Source organism: Ahaetulla prasina, chromosome 6 (assembly GCF_028640845.1).
Source record: "Ahaetulla prasina isolate Xishuangbanna chromosome 6, ASM2864084v1, whole genome shotgun sequence".
NCBI lineage: Eukaryota > Metazoa > Chordata > Lepidosauria > Squamata > Colubridae > Ahaetulla > Ahaetulla prasina.
Genome location: NC_080544.1, coordinates 6,099,660 through 6,121,771, shown reverse-complemented (window position 1 = coordinate 6,121,771; position 22,112 = coordinate 6,099,660). Strand labels below are relative to the sequence as shown.

The 22,112-nt window shown below is 42.4% G+C and overlaps 1 protein-coding gene across 3 annotated transcripts in view; it reads left to right on the top strand.

Annotated features, from left to right (window-relative positions):
• Window positions 1–2,263: 2,263 nt before the first annotated feature.
• The window catches only part of FAM13C (family with sequence similarity 13 member C), a 52,385-nt gene continuing 32,536 nt past the window's right edge, over window positions 2,264–22,112 (top strand). For all 3 annotated transcript variants that reach the window (XM_058189095.1, XM_058189094.1, XM_058189092.1), the window contains exons 1-4: window positions 2,264–2,735; window positions 11,402–11,582; window positions 14,977–15,098; window positions 18,231–18,294. In XM_058189095.1, coding sequence (XP_058045078.1) covers window positions 2,377–2,735; window positions 11,402–11,582; window positions 14,977–15,098; window positions 18,231–18,294 — 726 coding nt within the window. In that variant the 5' untranslated portion in view covers window positions 2,264–2,376. The remainder of the gene's footprint in view (window positions 2,736–11,401; window positions 11,583–14,976; window positions 15,099–18,230; window positions 18,295–22,112) is intronic.

Below are 22,112 nucleotides of genomic sequence, written 5' to 3'. Positions count from 1 at the left end.
AAAGCAAAAATTTTGTAATCCGAGTTTAACAGAGGCATTGGTCTATAGTTTTTAATTTGTTTTAAGTCTGTGTCTTCTTTTGGGATAAGTTAATGTAAGCCTCTGTCCAGGTCTCAGGTATTTTTTTCTTTAGCATCACTTCATTCATGACCTCTAGTAGTGGAAGGCTCAACTGTTCTTGGAAAGTCACATAGTATTCAGCTGGCAATCCATCTGGGCCTGGCGCTTTTCCACTTTTCTGTTTTTTAAGTTCCATCATTGTTATATTATCCTCCTTTGGAAATCTGAGGTAAATTTGCTTTCTGTAGACAATGTTTCACATTTTCCTCATCAATTTCCTCTTTTTCGTATGATTCCCTATAAAAATTTTGAACCATTTCTTTCTTCTCTTCATTCATATCTGGCCTTTATTATCCACTAGTTGTATGAGGGACGCAGTGGCTCAGGGGCTAGGACGTTGAGCTTGTCGATCGAAAGGTCAGCAGCTCAGTGGTTCGAATCCCTAGTGCTGCTGTGTAACGGGGTGAGCTCCCATTACTTGTCCCAGCTTCTGCCAACCTAGCAGTTTTGAAAGCATGTAAAAATCCAAGTAGAAAAAATAGGGACCACCTTTGGTGGGAAGGTAACAGCGTTCCGTGTGCCTTTGGCGTTGAGTCATGCCAGCCACATGACCACAGAGACGTCTTCGGACAGCGCTGGCTCTTTGGCTTTGAAACGGAGATGAGCATCGCCCCCTAGAGTCGGCAACGACTAGCATGTATATGCGAGGGGAACCTTTACCTTTATCTTTAGTTGTACTATTCTACGATTTTCTTTCTCTTTTTTCAATTTATAAGCTAACCATCTGCCTGGCTTATTAGCATTTTCAAAATAATTCTGTTTTGCCCCTTTGATTTTTTTGTGTTAGTTTTTCTTTTTCAATTAAAGCCATTTTATGTTTAATTAAATCCATTCTCATTTTAATATCTTTTCTCTCTGAAAATTTTTGTAAGTCTTGCTTCAGTTTCTTATAGTCATTTTCTAATATTTTAAAGGTTTTCTTAAGGTTTCTTCTCCTTACATAGTCTATTATCAAGCCTCTTGTATATGCCTTCATTGTATCCCAACGATTTTGGGTTGAGGTATCTTCTTTTTTTTTTTTCCTTAAAGAAAAAGGTCAATTCCTTCTCTATTTTTTGTACAAATGCTTTATCTTTTAGAATCATAGTATTTAAAGTCCATCTGGATCTTTTCCTTTGGCCTTTCCATATAAGTGTCATGGGGTTATGGTCCACCCAGGTATTAGCTTCTATGTCAATTTTTTCTATATTAAAACTCATTTCCATTATTATCCATATCATATCTATTCTAGACCAGGACAAATGTCTATTTGAGTAAAAAGTATATTGCCTATTCTCTTGATTCCTTTCTCTCCACACATCTTTCAAATTCATTTCCTCTACCATTAAAAAAAAAAGATTTTGGAAGGATCTTTCGATTTTGCCTCATTGTGTTTTGTGTTTTATAACAGAAACGATTGTCAGATTCTTTCTACAGAAACCGTCGTCAGCATCTTGAAGCCTCACTCATCTGTTTCAGAGTCAGCAATATAAATCCTGCCGTCCACTGGGTTCACCGGCACCTTCCCAGTAACTCTGGCATGAAGATGTCCTAGTGACCATTTGGAAGAAGAGGGCATCTCCTCCCGGTCTCCGCTCTAGTCCACTTCGGAGGTGGCCTAAATCCGCCCTGAGCGGGTTTACTCTTCAGTTTGGCTTTTCCATCCCCCGCCTTCAGCACCTTGGTGGCGGACAGCGGCCGGTCTCCGCTCGGGGCCACCGGAGGCCGTTCAAGCCGGCCTGGGCACCGCCGCCGCGGAGCTCCCGGGGGCACCTGCTCACCCTAAGGTCCGATTGGGGGGTTCTTCGGAGGAGACGCCGCTCTTCCGGAGGCCCCAAAGGGCCGGAAAGGAGAGCAGTTGGCGGAGCCAGCCTGGAAAGAGCTCGGGCTGCCGCCCTCCCGAAGGAGCCTGGCACGCGGGGGGTTGCTGCTGGAATCCACCAGAGCTTCCCGGGGCTGCCAGTTCCCGACTCCGGGGGCGGTTCAGCGGGGCCAACCGCGGCGTTGCCTTCCCTGGCGGCGCCCAGGGCTCGGGGTCCCTTTGCTCGGGTTCGTGCTTGCGCGCGTGTGCGTGTCAAGAGTGCCGGTCGTCCCTGGGGGCAGCACCGGCGCCTCCGCCTTCCCCGCCCCTCCCTTTGTAGCTGCTGCCGGAGTGCGGGCGGGGCGCGGCCCTCCTGGCTGGCGCAGTGCCGTCTCCGTCCTCCGAGGCCCCGCCGGAGCCCACGGCACAAACCGCCCGCATCTCCCGGAGGTCGGGCAAGACCCGGCCCCCGCTAGATGCCCGAGGCGGGCGGCGCTAGCGGCCTCCCTCTCCGCCGCGGCGACTGGGCGGGAGAGGCCGGCCGGGGCGGCGGGAGCCTCGCCTGGCGCCCCCCCAGCGGCCGGGAGGACGCGGAGCATGTGCAGAGCCGGCCGAGTACCGGGCCGCCGGTGGGCGAGCTGGCCGAGCGCCGCGTGAAAGCCTCGCTCTGCCGGGGCCGGCCATGCCTCTGGCTGGGCTGCCGGCGCGGAGAGGGACCCGGGGAGGCGGCGGCGGCGGCGGCGGCGGCGGCCGCCCGGGCTGAGCCCGCGCCCATGTTCTCCTGCTTCTGCTTCAGCGTCCAGCCCCAGAGCTTCGGCAGCCCCGCGCTGCCCGAGTAAGTGCCGCGCCGGGCGAGGCGGAGGCGCTCGATGGGGGTGGGGAGCGGCCTGCTCGGTCGGCAGGGAGCCTGGTGGGCAGGGCGCGAGAGTGGAAAATCTCCGGGGATGGAGCGGAGGAGGGCTCGGGGCTTGGCCACCGGGGACCCAGGAGCGGAGCTGGAGGCGGGGGCGGGCAGCTCTTGGCAAGCTCTGGCTTTGTCGCGGAACCGGAGGAGCTCGCGGGGGGAGGGGGGAGGATGGGGAGGAAGAGGTGATTAATTGGGGGGGACCTTGGCCGGCGCAACTCGGGACGGCTCCCTTAAGGTCCCGTTTCCTGACCAGAGAAGAATCCGGAGGCAATCAATGGCTGCTGTCCAGGGTCCCTCCGCAGCCGAAGTGCGAGGGGGGGGGCTGTCTGTCTATCAATCTGTCCAGGTGGGCTCCGGTATGTTGCAGGAACTCGGAAAAGAGGAAGCGGGCTGGGGCCGTTGAGGAGGAAACGCGTTTGGTCGTTTTTGGAACTAGAAGAGCAAAGAAAAGCAAAGATGGTTTCCTAGAGATCAAATGGGCTGCCGTGAGCGCTTCGGCGCCTCCTTTTCATTGCTCAGCATTTGCATAGAGGAATCTGGAAAACGGGAGGGGAAAACTCTCATCAGTCAAACCACCCTAGGCCCACGTGCAGCTCACAAGCCCTGCCCGCATCCCAACAGAACCTCTATGTTCAGAGGCAGTATATCACTACCTACATGTGTTGGGGCCCTGTGGCTCTGGTGAGGCACAAGGGAGGGGGTGGGGCAGGACAGGAGGACCCCAAAGGGCAGTGCAGGGCTTGGGCTGGATTGCCATCCAGACCGCTCATCTCCCAGCTTAGAGATCTTCCTGGTCTTTGGACATGTTTTTCCACCGCAGGGTCAAATTAGGAAAATTGATGTGGAAAGGAAACAATTAATAACCCTCCTTTCTGAATATGGAGCTGGTGTGAAAGCCACTTTCCAGAACTCCCAAGAAGCCCCTGTGGATATTCTCAGAAAGCAGGGCAAGGCAGGTGGCTGTGAAAAAAGAAAAGAAAAGGAGGAGAAGAAGAAGAAGCCTGGGGCTGCCTAAGGGTATCAATTCTGATTACTGAATACAACATCCAGGTTTAGTGGCAGCCTCTCTCAGGCACTGTCCATCCTCGATTGGTTAATGCCTCATCCCCAATTTGGCTCCTGGGCGATGCTCTCCCAGTTGCCTTTCCTTTAAACACCTATCAAAACTTTTCCTTCTGAGAAAGAAGAAATAAATTCAAGAGGTTTCTCTACACAAGCATTGGACTTGAACTCTATCAACCTTCCCGTTTTCTTTTTAAATTCATTTTGAATTTGTTTTGGAGGAAGTTGGAAAGCTTAATTGTTTCTTTTGAAATGCCTTGTTCCTATCTTCCTGCTTTGGTCGAAGATGTTGCTGACCCCAACATGGGAATGTTTTATTTTCAAGTGCCCCAAATATAGAAATCTTGATTTTGGTGTGTGTGTGCTTGTTAATTAATGTTGGAACAGCACAGGGAAAGGGTCCATCTCCCCACTATGGTCTTAGATAAAATTCCTTAGATCAGGGGTCTCCAACCTTGGCAACTTTAAGACCTGTGGACTTCAACTCCCAGAATTCCGCAGCCAGCAAAGCAAAGCTGGCTGAGGAATTCTGGGAGTTGAAGTCCACAAGTCTTAAAAATTGCCAAGGTTGGAGACCTCTGCCTTAGATGTTTTATCCCTTTGTCTTTCCAGGCAGGATCCTTCTTGGGAGGATCTCTTTATAAGAGTCAGAAACTTCCCTCCAGTGGTGTTCACCCAGCATTTTGTCAGGATCATGGCAAGTGGGAGAAACTTTAAATTTGAAAGTTTTAAAAAAAACAACCCATCCCATATTCCAAGGTGAGCTGGATTTAGGTCTCTTCTGGGTGCAAAGAAACTGAAGACTAATGATGCATTTGACCCTTCCTTCAGGCTCAGCCTGGTCTCTCCTGCAGAAGTTTTTGATATTTTTCTTAAAACAAACTCTGAGAATCTTAGACTGATTGTATCCTGAGGACTTTCTATGCTTGATCAGGTAGAACTATAGAATAAAGACACGCAAAGGCCATTTGGCCTGTGAATAAGATTTTGATGATTTCCCTTGAGAGCGCCAGAATCATCTGCAGTTAAAATCCCTTTCTTCAGGTTTATTATAATCCACATGTCACACTCATTTTCTTCTTATTGGGGAGGGTGTTTGAGCCAGGATGGGACTCCTCGTGATACAACATCCTTTTAAATCTATTCTAATAAATAATTCAGAATTGATCTAAAAGTAGCACAAGATGCTACACCCCTTTAAAACTTCATTACGCTAATTGAAGTTATGTAAAAATTGTTTTAGGGGATATAATCACATTATATAAAACATATTGCCACCTCTAGTGGCCACACCCAATTAGTTCTTTATTTTGGTTGAGCAAAGTAAAAATACTTTTGAGGAAATTGGAAAAGTTAAGCAACAGCTTTTCAGAGATTCGTTTTTGCTTTCTAAGCCAAAATGGGGATGGTGAATGGAAGTGGCAAGGTCACAACTTTATTTAGGATCTAGTAAACCAATGAGCTGCTGAGGGAAAGTGAGGGTAGTAGAAAGGCTCATGATTCCATTTTCATAAGAAGGATTTAAAAATCGCAAGAAAAGAGTCAGTCTCTTGGCACATCTTAAAAATTTGTGAAAAACTGAAAACTGAACTGTTGGCCAAGATCTAATTCATTGTTTCTATTATGTTAAAATTTAAACACTTCTGGAATCTGGGACATATCAAGAACAGCATCCAGGAGATATTTTTATCCCTGATGTTTTAGTTATTAATGAAGGGAAAAAAAATCAGATTTGCGGCGGGATCAAAGCAGTCTCTAGGACATAGCTATTTTGAGCCTAAGGATACATCGTTAACAAGCCCATTTATGAGACTTTCACGGGACGCCCAGTTAAACAGGTAGGAACTACAAGATTCCTGCTTTTATAGGAATTTGTTAACTCCTGTATAATGTGGGCTGATATATTTCACCATCCCAATCCAGAGGGACTTGTTACTGAAGTGGGACAGATGCATAATGCATTTCCAATTTACTTTGACCAAAATAGAATCTTCAACTCTTTGATCAAGACTAAACATACTTTGACTTTGCCAAGAGGCTGTACATAAAATAAAAATAGTTGACTGGGTTGGGAAACTAATTTACAGCAACATCTTTTACAACAGAGTTGGAAGAAGAAGAGACAGAGGCTGGGATTCTTGGCCTGATAGATGCTTGGAAATTTCAAGGGGTGCAAACCCACCTTTAATGGGTCCATTAGATTCTTCCCTAGATTCAATCACAGGAATTAACCTTTCCATACAGAAGAAGGCGAGGACAGACACTGTGCCCAGAGTCCCACCTTGGGTGTGTGAGACACTCCTGAAGTATAAGAAGGAGTGGAGAACTTGAGAACAAATGTTCTCTTTGGAGGCTGGGAAACATTTTAAATTCCAGAAACAGGGAGAGGAGGGGATAGAGACAAAGAAAGGAAGTTCTTTTTGCATTAAGCTCAAGATCTAAAAATATTATAGCTCAGAATAGCCCTCAGAGCTAAAATCCATAAACAGTTAAGAAAAAGTCCATACATAGCCAGATATTAGTTTTCTGCCCACCTCAAGACCCCCTGTAACTCTGAAAAGAAAATAAGCGTGGGTATAAGTAAAGGAATGGTCAGAATGAGAATAAATTCAACAATTAAAACAGGATGTTGTGGGCATTAAAAGGTGCAATGGCATTTTGAAGAAAATAGTCTAGTATAGCTGAGATCCACAATCTCTAATAAAAGCTAAAGCCAAACTTCTGATGCTCATGGCAATTAAGTAGAACTTGACAACATTCCCAAAAAGTTTCAAGGAAAAGTCCCATAGGAATTCTCAGAACTGGCAAAGTGGTTTAGGTAGTGGCATGTCTGGGTGGGATTGACGTGTCCTGACAGTGAGAACAATGAACCAGTGGAACGACTTGCCCCCAGAGGTTGTGGGTGCTCCATCACGGCAGGCTTTTAAGAGCCTCTGTGGCTCAGACTGGTAAGACAGTCTGTTATTAACACAGCTGCCTGCAATTACCGCAGGTTCTAGTCCCACCAGGCCCGAGGTTGACTCAGCCTTCCATCCTTTATAAGGTAGGTAAAATGAGGACCCAGATTGTTGTTGGGGGCAATAAAAGTTGACTTTGTATATGATATACAAATGGATGAAGACTATTGCTAACATAGTGTAAGCCGCCCTGAGTCTTCGGAGAAGGGCAGGATATAAATGCAAATAAAAAAATAAATTAAAAAAAATAAGAGACTTGACAGCCACTTGTCTGGGATGATATAGGGTCTCTTACTTGGACAGGGGGTTGGACTAAAGACCTCCAAGGTTCCTTCCAACTCTGTTGGAATGTTCTGTTTTTCTATACAGAAGGCAGTGAAGTATTGGTGGCATATGATAATATATATTGCATTGGACCAGGATTGGGCATTTAAGTCCACTCTGTCAATGATATTATAAAGTCTCAAAATAGTCAGTATAGGACAGGTACAGCCATGCCCGCTGCACCATTGGCTTCCTGTTTATGTGTCAGTTAAGTCTGGATGGCTGATTGTGCAGTTGGCATGATGAGAATCACTTCCTCCACGCTGATCTTCCTCCAAACTTATCCATTTGATAAGCCTTCCCATGTGGTAGGGCTGAGAAGCAGATGGGGAGAATTTATTGAAAATGTCTTCCAGGACAGGAAACAGTTTGCTCTGGTTACTGGTGACCTATTTTACTGTCTAGAATCACGCAGCTACAGTAAATGATATTCTGCCTGCTGAGGCTTCCTCCTGTCCAAGTGTGCCAGAGTATTTGCAAGCCTGAATTGTAGTAACCTTTCCAATATTACTTTGCTGCCAACACAAATATTTAGGATTAGTTTGGGCATGTGATTAGCTGGCTGTGAGATTGTGAGAACCCAGGCAGTTGCTCTATAACAATGTTGGTGAACCTTTCTGGCGCTGAGTGCTGAAATGGGTGTGTGCTGGAAACCGGAGAAGCAGCTGCCCTCTGCACCTGCGCGCGCCGGGAAGAGGATCTTCCAGTTTCCAAAACATGCATGAGCACTGGCCAGCTGGTCTTTGCGCATGCATGCATGCCAGAAACTGGAAGCCCAGGTGGCCGGTGCGCATGCGTGCACCGGAAACCGGAAGAGCAATGGGCAACAGCTCACATGCCTGGAGAGCTGGCTCTGCGTGCCACTTCCAGCACACGTGCCATAGGTTTGCCATCACGGCTCTATAAGGTCAGGAAATAAAGGTTTAAGATGTTTGTTTTTTTAAAAGAGAAAATCATGATTCCAGTAAGCTGAGGGATTCATCATGGTACCCACCCTTGCTCCCTGTCAATTGAACAAGTGTCTAACTCATCACAATTTCTGTATTGTAAGAACCCTCATAGCGCAGTGGTTAGAATGTAGTATTGCAGGCTAACTCTGCCTACAGCCAGGAGTTCAATTCTGATCGGCTGATTCATCCTTCTGAGGTCGGTAAAATGAGGACTCTTTTTTATTATTGAAAAAGTTTTTACAAAAATTTTCACCCCCCTTTTCCCCCCCTCCCCCCCTCCATCCCCTTCCCCCTCCCTCCAAAACCACCCCTCCCCCCACCAACTTCCCAGAACAAACACAAGATATAGTTCAAAAGAAAAAAACAATCATACGCTAAATTTTCCCTAACACAAATTATAATCCTTTCCTTCTTCTCAAATCCTAACTTCCCCCTTACAAATCAGAGATAAATACATCCTAATCATTCAAAGGCAATCTGATATCTCTTAATCTGATATCTATTTTGCGTGTATTCAATCCATGTTTTCCATTCAGTTAGATATTTTTCTTGTGTAGTGTCTTTCAAAAAGGCTGAGATTTTAGCCATCTCAGCCAAATTAGCAACTTTCAATATCCATTCTTCTATTGTAGGTAACTCTTTTTTCTTCCAGTATTGTCCTATCAATAGTCTTGCCACTGTTATTAAGTTTAAAATCAGCTTAGTCTCACTTACTGTACAATCCGTAATTAATTCCCAATAAGAAAAATTGCGGTAGGAACTTTATCTTCTTTTTCAAAACATTTTGTATAATCCACCAGATCCTTATCCAAAAAGCCTCAATCTTCTTACAAGTCCACCAAATATGAAAATATGTAGGATCATCACAATTACATCTCCAACATTTCGCTTGCATATCTGGATACATACATGATAATTTCTTAGGGTCTAAGTGCCATCTATAAAACATTTTATAAAAATTTTCCCTCAAGTTCTGTGCTTGCGTACATTTAACATTTCTAACCCAATTTTTTCCCCAAGTTTCCAAAAGTATTGGTTGCTGAATATTTTGTGCCCATTTTATCGGTAAAATGAAGACTCTTAAGTGATTCACTTTCTAAGTAAATCACTTAGAGAGGGCTGTAAATCACTATAAAGTGGTATATAAGTCTAAGTGCTATTGCTAAGTGGTATCTAATAGAAGACATCAAAAGGATGGACAGCTGAGTCAATCTTTAGCTGGTAAGGACTGAACTTCTGGCAGTGAGCAGTGAGTTAGCCTGCAGTACTGCATTCTAACCACTGCGCCACCACAGCACTAGAGGATTGAGAAAGGGCAGAAGTGGATGACCCCATTGAAGATGTTACCTAGTTTGGTAACGAAAGGTCTGGGAGCCAAGCAGCAAGCTCAAAGGACAAACCTCTGCCTAAATCTACAACCCGAGCTACCAATATTCTCTACAATTTCTAAAAGGGGAGATCTGTTACCAAAACAGATTGACCTCACCCCATTCCTAAGAGGACTATAAGGGGCGTGCATAAGTGCACAAACGTGCCTACCATTCCTGTCCTATTGTTTTTTGGTTTTTTTGGTTTTTTTGGTTTTTTTGGTTTTTTCTTTTCTTTTCTTCTTCCTATATATATATATATTGATGCTTATACCTCCTAATATTTACTCATATATATGTTTATATACTATATAATCCTTTTTATATGATGTTGTGACAAAAATAAATAAATAAAAAATAAATAAAAAAACAATAAAGAAGAAAGCATTCTTAAGTCCAAATAAGGAAGGAAGATGTGAAAAGAATGTGAAAATATCTTAAACACCATAATTTCAATTAGGGAGTATAAAGAAGGAAAAAGTAAATGATAATCGGACTTGCAGGATTCTGTTAATCAAGCCAATTTTAATAAAGGTAGTTTAAGTCTTCATATTGTGCCGGTTGTGAAGATGCTTGCCTCTCACTCAGAAGATTGAAAGTTCAGTCCTAGGCAGATATTTCTCTCTTAGGAGACAAAGAAAAAATATCTATTGCGAACTCTGCAAGGTGTCAGGAAAGGCATCCGGCCAGTAAAAGCTCAGCTCCATCCAGTCGCCCCGACTCTATCTTGAATTACAGGGATTACAGGGTCGTAAAAAGGGAGTAGTCTTAGTCTTAATATGAAGTATATTTCTTTGAGCTGATCTACATCTTGGGGCCAACAATATCACAACCATTTTTTTTTCTAAATATAGCTGGAATTGTGAACGATCCAGCCCTGAACAATTCTGTTCCATAAACTCTATCTTCCATCTATCTATTTATTTTTATTTTTATTTTTTTGAATTTATATCCCGCCCTTCTCCGAAGACTCAGGGCGGCTTACACTGTGTCAAGCAATAGTCTTCATCCATTTGTATATTATATACAAAGTCAACTTTTATTGCCCCCAACAATCTGGGTCCTCATTTTACCTACCTTATAAAGGATTGAAGGCTGAGTCAACCTTGGGCCTGGTGGGACTAGAACCTGCAGTAATTGCAGGCAGCTGTGTTAATAACAGACTGTCTTAGCAGTCTGAGCCACCAGAGGCCCAATCTATCATCTCTGTCTGTCTGTCTCATCTCTCTGTGTGTCTGTGTGTCTGTCTGTCTCTCTCTTTCTCTCTCTCTCTCTCATCTATCTATCTCATCAGCAATTTCCCAATAAAATGGATTGAAATTTTGTCCAAAGGGAGATGAACCTGACAACTGAGGTCAGGAATGGGATGCCCACTCTGCCCACAGCCAGGAGTTCAATTCCGATTGGCTGATTCATCCTTCCGAGGTTTGTAAAATGAGGACCCAGATTGTTAGGGGCAATAGGCTGACTCTGTAAACTGCTCAGAGAGAGCTGTAAAGCACCACGGGGCGGTTAATAAAACAAACAAAGTGCTACAGTGCTATTGGATGGGTTCCAGGCCTGGAAGGTGAAATGCTACTGTTTTCCAAAACCACATACATACAATAGCAAACCTTTGGGATTTTTTTTTATCTGGCAAACTTGAACCAGTTGGCTGTAGTAATTAATTCTGGAAGTCTGGGATTAGGGAGTGGATTTCTTACCGACTGAGTAAAAAATGATAGTATCTTAAATATTCTTTATTGTTGGCTTGGTGATTGTGATGGGAAGATTTGTTTAGGAGAAACAAAAAGGGACATTTGTCTTTTTCAGATAAGCTTGGTGATCGATGTGTTGCTTTGAGCACTACCATTTTGCTCCCTGTTTTACTGACTTAAAATTCTTTAGAGTGCTTTTTAAGATGTGGTTTTATTGATTTTTTTTTTCTTCCCCAGAGATGAAAACAAGGAAAACTACCCAGACAAATCTGTAGTCTTAGAGGAAAGTCAGGCCGTGTTTCAAGACACGCCAACCCCCTGCGATGGCACTCTAAGGGTTGGCATGGGGAACTTAAAATCCAGAAAGCCTACATCCATTCCAAAAACAGAAAATGGGAAAACCCATGACGAAAATCAGGTAATTGGCTTGCAAGCATTTGCTGTAATTTTATCAGTAATAAAAGAAAAGCCTCTGGATTTTATTTTTATTTCAAAGATTGTCTGGTGTCCTCCGACATTTGTGGGGGTGCATTGTACAGTAAATGCAGCTGAAAAGCCTGAAAGAAACCCTAGAAATAAAGTCAGTGTAATCTTCAAACATTCTAGATCAGTTGGGATGAGATGGGAACATTTTTTAAAAAATTCAAGTTAATATCAAGTTTTTATTCTTTTTTCTATGGACTATATCAGGGATCTCCAACCTTGGTCCCTTTAAGACTTGCGGACTTCAACTCCCAGAGTCCCTCAGCCAGCAAAGCAGGGGTCTCCAGCTTTGGAAACTTTAAGACTTGTGGACTTCAACTCCCAGAGTCCCTCAGCCAGCAAAGCAGGGGTCTCCAGCTTTGGAAACTTTAAGACTTGTGGACTTCAACTCCCAGAGTCCCTCAGCCAGCTTTGTTGGCTGTGGAACTCTGGGAGTTGAAGTCCACAAGTCTTAAAGGGACCAAGGTTGGAGACCCCTGGACTATATTGTATGAACAAGAGAAAAATGGTCGTAACTAGGATGTATAACATAATGTATATTTAAAAAGGTGCTGATACAACCAACATATCATTGTTACAAAATTGAAATTGTGATGTAAAGTGAAGGAAAATGTACAATAAAAATATTTTAAAAAATAAAAATAAAATAAAATCCATTAATACTACAAGACCTTCGCAGACATTTTGGGCATGAACAGATTGGACATTGACTTGTCTTTGGGTGGACATTTTAGTTTCTTTTCTTCTGTAGGTAAGTAGCAGCTTTTCTCTTGGGTGGAAGATTCTGATTGTTTGTCTCTCTCTCTCTCTCTCTCTGTGTGTGTGTAGACAGTAATTTCTTAGTAAGGCTAGTTGTGGGACGTATCTGAGAAAACCAACTTGGCAACAAAGATGCCGTGACTGATTTCTTTCTGTACCAAGATAGTTTGTGTTTTTTATTGCTCTTAGTTTTTAAGCCCTTCTTGCTTTTTAAAGTTGAATGGGTGCTGTTATGATTTCGTTAGCCAAGGGAACGAGAAAGGCTGATGACAGCTAATCTTACTTAGCCTTTCCTACTGTGCAACACAAAATGCCATTTCCAACTGTTATGGGCTGAGTTGGCCTTTCCAGCAGTTGTCCTCTCATCAGTATCTCTCTGAAATTTATGCTATCATCAGAAGCGGCCTTAGAGAAGTCACGAATGGGGAGTTTTGCTGCTGTGGTGTGTGATACAATCTCTTGTGTACTGGCAGGATTTGGCTTCTTCCAGTTCAACCTTGACACTAAAACTTATGTTAAGTTGTTCTAGGTCAGGGGTGTCAAACTCAAGGCCTGCAGGCGGAATCTGGTCTGTGGGGTGCTTAGATCTGACCTGCGGGGCTGCCCTGGAAACAGCGAAGGACTGGCCCGCAGTGCCTCTGCCAGTGAAAACTGAGCTCGGGTGTTGTGTCTTGCCCGCTCTCACCTCAGCCGGGGTCTGCTTATCTGCTTCCGAACGCTGAAGAATGTCCTAGTATGCCTCCTGGCCCCAGCCCTGGCTCCATGCCCAGACAGGCTGAAGAGGAAGAAATACCTCCAGCCCCCAGCTCTGGCTCCATGCTCAGGCAAACGGAGCAACTAGACCCCTCCCCCTCCTCCACAGCATGTGAGCCTGAGGAAGGTCAATTACCAACAGCTGCCGATTGGAGTGACCCTCGCGTCAGAAGACTTGATAGGCGGAGGCAACAGAAGGAAGGGAGGGGCAGGCCTGGATAAGTGCTGAGTCATGGAGCCACACCCCATGGCCTATATAAAGGATCTGCTTTCTGGCATTCTCTGAGTCAGGCAAAGTCTAAACATATCTTGCTGAAGTCACTTTCTGATCTCCTGCCTGCCCTGAGGACTTTGCTAGGACTTTGGCAGAGCTGCAGAGGCACGCCTGATTTGGATTTCCCTGACCCGGCCGTCAGCGGAGGAGTGGGACACGACATCGGGAGAGCTATGCGCGGCCCTCCCAGACTCCGTTTTTGGCTGTGACGGTCTCCTGCAGCCCTCTGCCAGGGAAAACAGAGCTCTGTTTTCACTGGCAGAGGGCTGCATAAGGCCATTGTGGCGCCTGGGGAGCCCTGCATATGCCCCCCGAGCTCCATTTTCTCTGGCAGAGGGCTGCAGGAGGCCATTGTGGCCAAAAATGGAGCTTTGGAGCCTGTTTTCACTGGCAGAGAGCTTGGGCCACCACAGGTGCCTCCTTGACATGAGTGACATCAACCTGGCCATGCCCCCCTGCCCCCCCCCAAGGTCAATCACAACCCTGATGCGGCCCTCAATGAAACCCCTGTTCTAGGTAGATGGAGTAAAGAGGGCTTTTTCTAAAGCACAGCATTCTGAGGGGGAAAAAACTTAGAAAAAGCCCAGAATTTATTATCTGGAGAAGCGTATAGTACTTTCTTCAAAGTCTGATGCTTCATGTCCCCCCAAAATGTGACACCCATATGGCTGCAAAGAGATATTTGCAAGTATGTAGACAAGGTGAACCGAAATATCTTAAGTTAGACAGAGGAAGGGAAAAAACAAACAATTCCCATTGCTGAATGCCAAACGTCAAGATGTTGTGCAGCCCTCAGATTTTTTGATTGATTTGATGGATAATGTAGATGGCTTCAAAAAAGACATGAGCAAATTTGGAGAAACAATCTTCTACCTAATGTCTGCAAGGGTTCTGAGGAAGTTGGCGGGGAACAAACAGAGCCCTCGTGTTGTAGGCAAGAGTGCACTGACAGGGTCCCACACTCCCTATCACCACGTTGTCATCTTCATATTCGTACAGGTAGTCCTCGACTTACGACCACAATTGAACCCAAATTTTCTGTTGCTAAGCAAGATGGCTACTAAGTGAGTTTTGCCCCATTTTACAATTTTTCTTGCTGCACTTATTAAGTGAATCACCACAGTTGTTAAATTAGGAACACCATTGTTCAGTGAAACTGGCTTCCCCGTTGACTTTGCTTGTCATAAAAGGTGATCGCGTGACCCAAGGACGTGGAAACCATCATAACTATGAGTCAGTTGCCAAGCGCCTGAATTCTGACCATGTAACCATATGAGTGCTGCAACGTTTGGGTGAAAAACGGTCATAAGTCACTTTTTTCAGTGCCATTACAGCTCTGAACAGTCACTAAATGAATTGTTACAAGTCAAGGACTATCTATACTAAGCAGAAGACGATGAATTTTTGACTTCCTTCTTCGTCTTCTTTCTTTTCCTCCCCCTCCCTATTTCATTTCCACCCTCTCCTAAAATAGATGGTTAACATCAGTCTGGCTCCCAATTACCTGAATATAGTTTTATTTTGCTCCTCCCTCTTTGAATAGGAGATGGGAAATTCAGGGTCTTGGCTCTCAGAGTGTCAGAAGAAAACAGCGACATCAGCTACTGAATATGCTGAGAATGTAACACTCAGATACCAGGAAACAGCTCTCAAGTTTCAACCCAGGTATTCCTTTTTGTGTAAATGAGTCTACATACATACATACATACATACATACATCACAGTATCTCAGCTCCAATTGTAACAGTCCATGAAACAGGAGTCCATGGAACAGGAGTCCATGTTTCTTTCTTTTCCAGATTTCTTTCCAATTTCATATTTCTGTGTGGAAACCTACCAAGAACTTGATACACCACCTCATCTGATTCCCAGGTACAACTGAGAAAACAGGAAAGCAGGGCGTTGGCACTGCCTGACTTCCAAGTTATTAGATAGATAGATAGATAGATAGATAGATAGATAGATAGATAGATAGATAGATAGATAGAGTAGATGATTGATAGATAAGATAGATACAGTAGATGATAGATAGATAGACAGACAGACAGACAGACATAGATTTATAGATTAGAGATAGATATAGATAGATAGACAGACAGACAGACATAGATATATAGATTAGAGATAGATAGATAGATAGATAGATAGATAGATAGATAGATAGATAGATAGATAGATAGATAGATAGGTAGATAGGTAGATAGATTAGGTAGATATATAGATAGATAGACAGAGATAGATAGATAGATAGATAGTTAGATAGATAGATAGATAGATAGATAGATAGATAGATAGATAGGGATAGACAGACAGACAGACAGACAGACAGACAGACATAGATATATAGATTGGAGATAGATAAATTAGATTAGATAGATAGATAGATAGATAGATAGATAGATAAGATAGATGATAGAAGATAGAGAGACAGATATAGATAGATAGATAGACAGACAGAAATAGATATATAGATTAGAGCTAGCTAGATTAGATAGATAGATAGATAGATAGATAGATAGATAGATAGATAGATAGATAGATAGAAAGATAGATAGATAGATAGATAGATGATAGATAGATAGATAGATAGATAGATAGATAGATAGATAGATAGATAGATAGATAAGATAGATATCAGACAAGGTGGTATATATTACAATTGGAGCCTGAGATACTGTGTGCTTGAGAGAAAAATATATATTAAAAACTCTGAATGAAAAGGGGAAAAATTAGTCTTCTTTGAAAATCGTGTGCAGGCATAATGCTATGTCAGTGAAGAAGAGGGTAGAAATCTTGATTTCTGTCGGAATAGACAGTCTGGGCTGTGGTGTGTTACAGTAAATCAGAAGTATTCGCTAAATATGAAAAGAGACACAGACTTTCCAAGGTGCAGATGTTAAAATTTCTAAACTGGAAGTTTAGAAGGGGATTTGCTTATTCTACCTCAAGACAGTTATACACCAGTGTTTTTCCTTCTTGGTAACTTGAAGATGTATGGACTTCAGCTCCCAAAATTCCCAGCCAGCATGTGGGCTATGACCAGTGGTGGGATTCAGTCAGTTCACACCTATTCGGGAGAACCGGTTGTTAACTTTCTAAGCAGTTCGGAGAACCAGTTGTTGGAAGAAATTTTATTTTGGTTTTTTCCACTTTACAGGGCTAATCCTGTAAGGAAGATAGGAAGGAAACATTCTGGTGTTGTTTCTAGCCTAATCTTTATTGCCCTGCTTACAGAAACTGCCTCTCTGGTTAACCCTTAGTACATTGTAACAGCTAAGGCGAAGCGCCCATCGATATGAGTAACACTGAGTTGGCCACGCCCATACAGTCACATGACCACCAAGCCATGCCTACCCAGCTGGTCATTAGGACAGAGAACCGGTTGTTAAATTATTTGAATCCCACCACTGGCTATGACTATTCGGAAAACTAGTCTACCAGACATGCTCAGGGCACTGTAGTCACTCCAGTCTTTGCTAGAGAAGATAAAATGTGGCTGAGTGGGGTGATCGTGTGAGAATTACAGGCCCTTAAGAAAAAAAGAAATGTGCAATTCCATGTCAGCATTTCCTACCCTGTTAAAGCTTGCCTCCCTTTAATTAATCCAGGGTTTCTTCTCCTTACTGATGGAAGCAAACCGGATATGATTCATGAGAAATAATGAGGATTAAGAAATCACAAAGCAGATCAGATGATCAAATTTTAGCTGGTGGAGGCGTCTAATCCAAAATGCAGTTTTTAGTTTTCATTTGGTGTTCACTGAAATATTGATGTGCCAAACCTTGCATTTGTTTTGGAAAGTATTGGTACATTGCTTTTAATTAAGGGAAACATCTCCCTACCTCATTTTTCAGTTCATATTATATGAGCTTTATTAAGATTAGATTGATAACGTAAGGAATAATTACAGTGAATACATTTCTATAAACTTTTAAGGACTGTAGATGCATTAAGAGGGCTGTGAAAATATTTACAGACCCCTCGCATCCTGGACATAAACTGTTTTAACTCCTACCCTCAAAACGACGCTATAGAGCACTGCACATCAGAACAACTAGACACAAGAACAGTTTTTCCCCGAATGCCATCACTCTGCTAAACAAATAATTCCCTCAACAATGTCAAACTATTTACTAAATCTACACTACTATTAATCTTCTCATCGTTTTCATCACCAATCTCTTTCGATTTATAACTGTAACCTTGTTGCTGGTATCTTTACAAGTTATATTAACTGTTTCCTAATATGATTTGATTGCTTATTGGTTCCCTATGACTATCATTAAGTGTTGTTGTACCTTATGATTCTTGATGAATGTATCTTGACTTTTATGTGCACTGAGAGACACCAAGACAAATTCCTTGTGTGCCCAATCACACTTGGCCAATAAAAACATTCTATTCTATTCTATTCTATTCTATTCTATTCTATTCTATTCTATTCTATTCTATTCTGCTCTGCTCTGCTCTGCTCTGCTCTACTCTACTCTACTCTACTCTACTCTACTCTACTCTACTCTACTCTACTCTATTCTATTCTATTCTATTCTATTCTATTCTATTCTATTCTATTCTATTCTATTCTAAAGAGGTTTAGGAAATAACCTTCATTTTCTATTGCCGAACATTCCACTCTGAGATTTTTGGGAGTGGATCCCTCTGTCTCCTACATCTGCTTTTAAAGAGCTATGCAAAATCTAGAAATGGGTTCATTTAATGGCGTTTCACTCAAGTTATCGGTATGCTGGTTGGCTGAAGGGTCTGTGATTCTCTCTTTCTCCACTTCCCATTTTGCAGGACAGATCAAAGTGCATTCATTTCACCAAACGATGCCGCTGAACACCTGCAAAGGCTCACTGAGGTAAGTCCATCAGAAGCCCAAAATTGCTTGGCCTAAGATGGTATCAGCATCTTTTTTAGGCTAATAAGAGGGTGCTCTCTTCATTCATCAAGTAATGATCTTGCTGGGCTGGGATTCTATCAAAGATAGAGGATGCTGCTGCTGGTCAGTGTTTCTGAATCTCAGGCACTTCAAGATGTGTGGACTTCAACTCCCAGAATTCCCCTGCCAGCTGTGCATACCACTCATGTATGTGGTACAGTCCTGTTGCTATAGTTATTGGGGTTTTATGATTTTTATGATATTATTTGTTAACGTCATACTGTCTGCAGAGGTGGGCAGCACATGAATTAACAACTGGTTCACCCAGCATCAAAAATGTGAGTGTGCGCATATATGCAGCCTTTCGCTCATGTGCTTTGCTCACTCGCGTAGCTTGCACACATGCGCATGGCTTAAAAATCTTGGCTAAATAGGATAGCAGAGCACTGGGATGGGTGGGTGGGCTGGCCCACCCACAGGTCACAACTACCTGTTTTCCCGAACTGGTCCGAACCAACAGAAGCCCATCACTGACTGTATGTACTGTGTAATTTATTATATAACACTTTTCTCCTCATTTCTTTTTTTGGCTAAAGTGACATAAAAGCACTTGTAGAAGAAAGTAAATAAATACCAGTAGGAAGCACACAGAGACCTTAAATCCAAATTTTATGGAATTTCTTCTAGTTAAAAGAGATAAAACTGGGCAAATCAAAGATCCATAACCCAGAAAGCTGGTTGGTTACACATGTCTCATGTGGAATAATAGAAGAATCTGCAAAACTAATAGACAAATAAGCAAAACTTTTTTTTTCAGATTGGACTGAGTCAAAAATATTGGAAATACAGCTTTAGTTTAGATAAATATAAAACAAGATGAATGCAAATACTGTCATAAAAGTCCGGAAAAAGTTGGTGGGTTGACTTTTGCACAATTGGGCACATTTGTATTGTGGTTTGACCATCTCTGGGTGCCAAATTGATGGCCCCTTTTTTGTGGTGTGTATTTGTGTATTGTATAAATCATGTATTTGACTAAGCTGCATAATTCATGAGTTTCTAGCATGGCCATAGTTGGATTTTGATTCTGTTCTGAATATTGAAATGCTTTTGAAGACTCCAAAACTTTTTTCAGTCTCTAAGTTATTATGGGATGCCTGAGAAATATTTTGTGAATTTTAGAGAAGGGTGAAAGGATGTGCAAAAGTGGAAGAGATGAGTATTTCTGGCTGATAGAACAGCAAGATAAATATGGAAAATGGTTTCCCAAGGAAGAATTTTAGGAGATTTTTTCCTGGCTTGATTGAATAGGGAAGGACCAACTGAAGATCGTTGAGGAATCATCTCAGTGGAGACAATAAATGACTCTGTATTGTTGTTTTGGGCTGGTTGAAATTTCTGTACGACGGATGGTTGGATGTTTTGGGTGATGGGAAGTTGGATGTTGGGCAATTGATTTTAGGTTTTTCTTTTAATGCAGTCAGCACGGTAGTCAATGTATAGGTTGGATTCACCTTCGTCTTGCCGTCGTTTGAGTTCTATGCGGAGTTTGCAGAAGTGGATGCATAAATCCATAAATTTTAGTGGTACATGACAAACTTCTTCTAAAACTAAAATCCTACGACATCTCCGGACTCCTCCATAATTGGATAACAGCGTTCCTGTCAAACAGACAACAAGTGGTCAAAATAGGCAGTGCCCTATCAAATCCTGCTCCTGTCAATAGCGGAGTCCCCCAAGGCAGCGTTCTAGGATCAACACTCTTCATATTATACATTAACGACCTCTGTGACCATATTATAAGTAATTGTGTTCTCTTCGCAGATGATGTTAAACTATTTAACACTACCAACAATGCAGCTACCGTTCAAAAAGATCTTGACTTTGTGTCGGAATGGTCAAAAATTTGGCAACTCCAAATCTCAACCAGCAAATGCTCTGTCTTACACATTGGAAAAAAGAATCTGAACACTAAATACAAACTTGATGGACGTGTCCTTGTAGATGACTCTCACCCTGTCAAAGACCTTGGAGTTTTCATATCAAATGATCTATGTGCCAAAGGCCACTGCAACTACATCGCCAAAAAGGCTTTAAGAGTTGTAAACTTAATCTTGTGTAGCTTCTTCTCCAGAAACAGTACACTACTAACCAGAGCATACAAAATATTTGCTAGACCAATTCTCGAATACAGCTCACCTGTCTGGAACCCACACCTCATTTCAGACATTAATACAATTGAGCATATCCAGAAATATTTTACAAGAAGAGTTCTCCACTCCTCTAATCACAACAAAATATCTTATGCCACCAGACTTGAAATCCTGGGTTTAGAAAATTTAGAACTCCTCTGCCTTCGGCATGACCTGAGTATAACTCATAAAATCATCTGCTACAGTGTCCTTCCTGTCGAAGACTACTTCAGCTTCAATCGCAACAATACACGAGCACACAATAGATTTAAACTTAATGTGAACCGCTCCAATCTTGATTGCAGAAAATATGACTTCAGAAACAGAGTTGTTAATGCCTGGAATGCACTACCTGACTCTGTGGTCTTCCCAAAATCCCCAAAGCTTTAACCAAAGACTATCTATTATTGACCTCACCCCATTCCTAAGAGATCTTTAAGGGGCATGCATAAGAGCACCAGCGTGCCTACCGTTCCTGTCCTAATGTTCCCTTTGATTGTATCCAATTTGTATGGTTATTTCATGCTTATATTTATATATACTGTTGTGTTTGACAAATAAATAAATAAAAATAAAACAAATAAATACTCCCTAAGCTTGTAAAAACATATCTGCAGGGTTCTGTGGGAAACATGTATAATAAAAATTCTATTTTGATAAAATTTGCTGTTTCAGCTCAGCAAAGATGAATGAGTTTAGATCAAGAGGGCTGCAGATTGAATGTTCCCTTTGGACCAACCTTCCTTCTTTGCTCCTCTCCAAAGTCTTCCCCATAATGCTGCAAATATTCTTCTTGAACTTAGGGCTTGAGAAGAAAATGTCCTATGGTAACCTTAGGACTGTGCCAAGGAAAACAAAATAGTTCTGCATTTTGCATGAACTGTGAGGTTATTTGCATGTGCTTGATTTGTGGACTTTGTTCAAATTGTGAACAACCACATGAAAACACCCAAGTAGGTTTACAACTGCTGAAAGTGAAATGATACTTAACTGACTGAAATTTTCAAGGGGGCATCAACAATCAAGCCCATGTCTCTTGACTAAAAAAGTGGAAGCAGTACAAGAAATTGGGAGTCAAGTCCAAAATGAATACAAATTTATTTTATGCTAGCTTTGTACAAGAATTTAAACTATTAATGGTCAAGGCAAATTAGCAGCAGATAAGAGTTAATGGAATTAACTGAGCTGGACTTAGGTCTCTTGTGGGTGCAAACGAACTCAAGTCTAATGATGCATTTGACCCTTCCTTCAGGCTCAGCCTGGTCTCTCCTGCAGAAGCTTTTGATATTTTTCTTAAAACAAACTCTGAGAATCTTAGACTGATTGTATCCTAAGTCTGAAGACTTTCTATGCTTGATTAGGTAGAACTATGGAATAAAGACACACAAAGGCCATTTGGCCTGTGAATAAGATTTTGATGATTTCCCTTGAGAGCTCCAGAATCATCTGCAGTTAAAATCCCTTTCTTCAGGTTTATTATAATCCACATGTCACACTCATTTTCTTCTTATTGGGGAGGGTGTTTGAGCCAGGATGGGACTCCTCGTGATACAACATCCTTTTAAATCTATTCTAACAAATAATTCAGAATTGACTCTAAAAGTA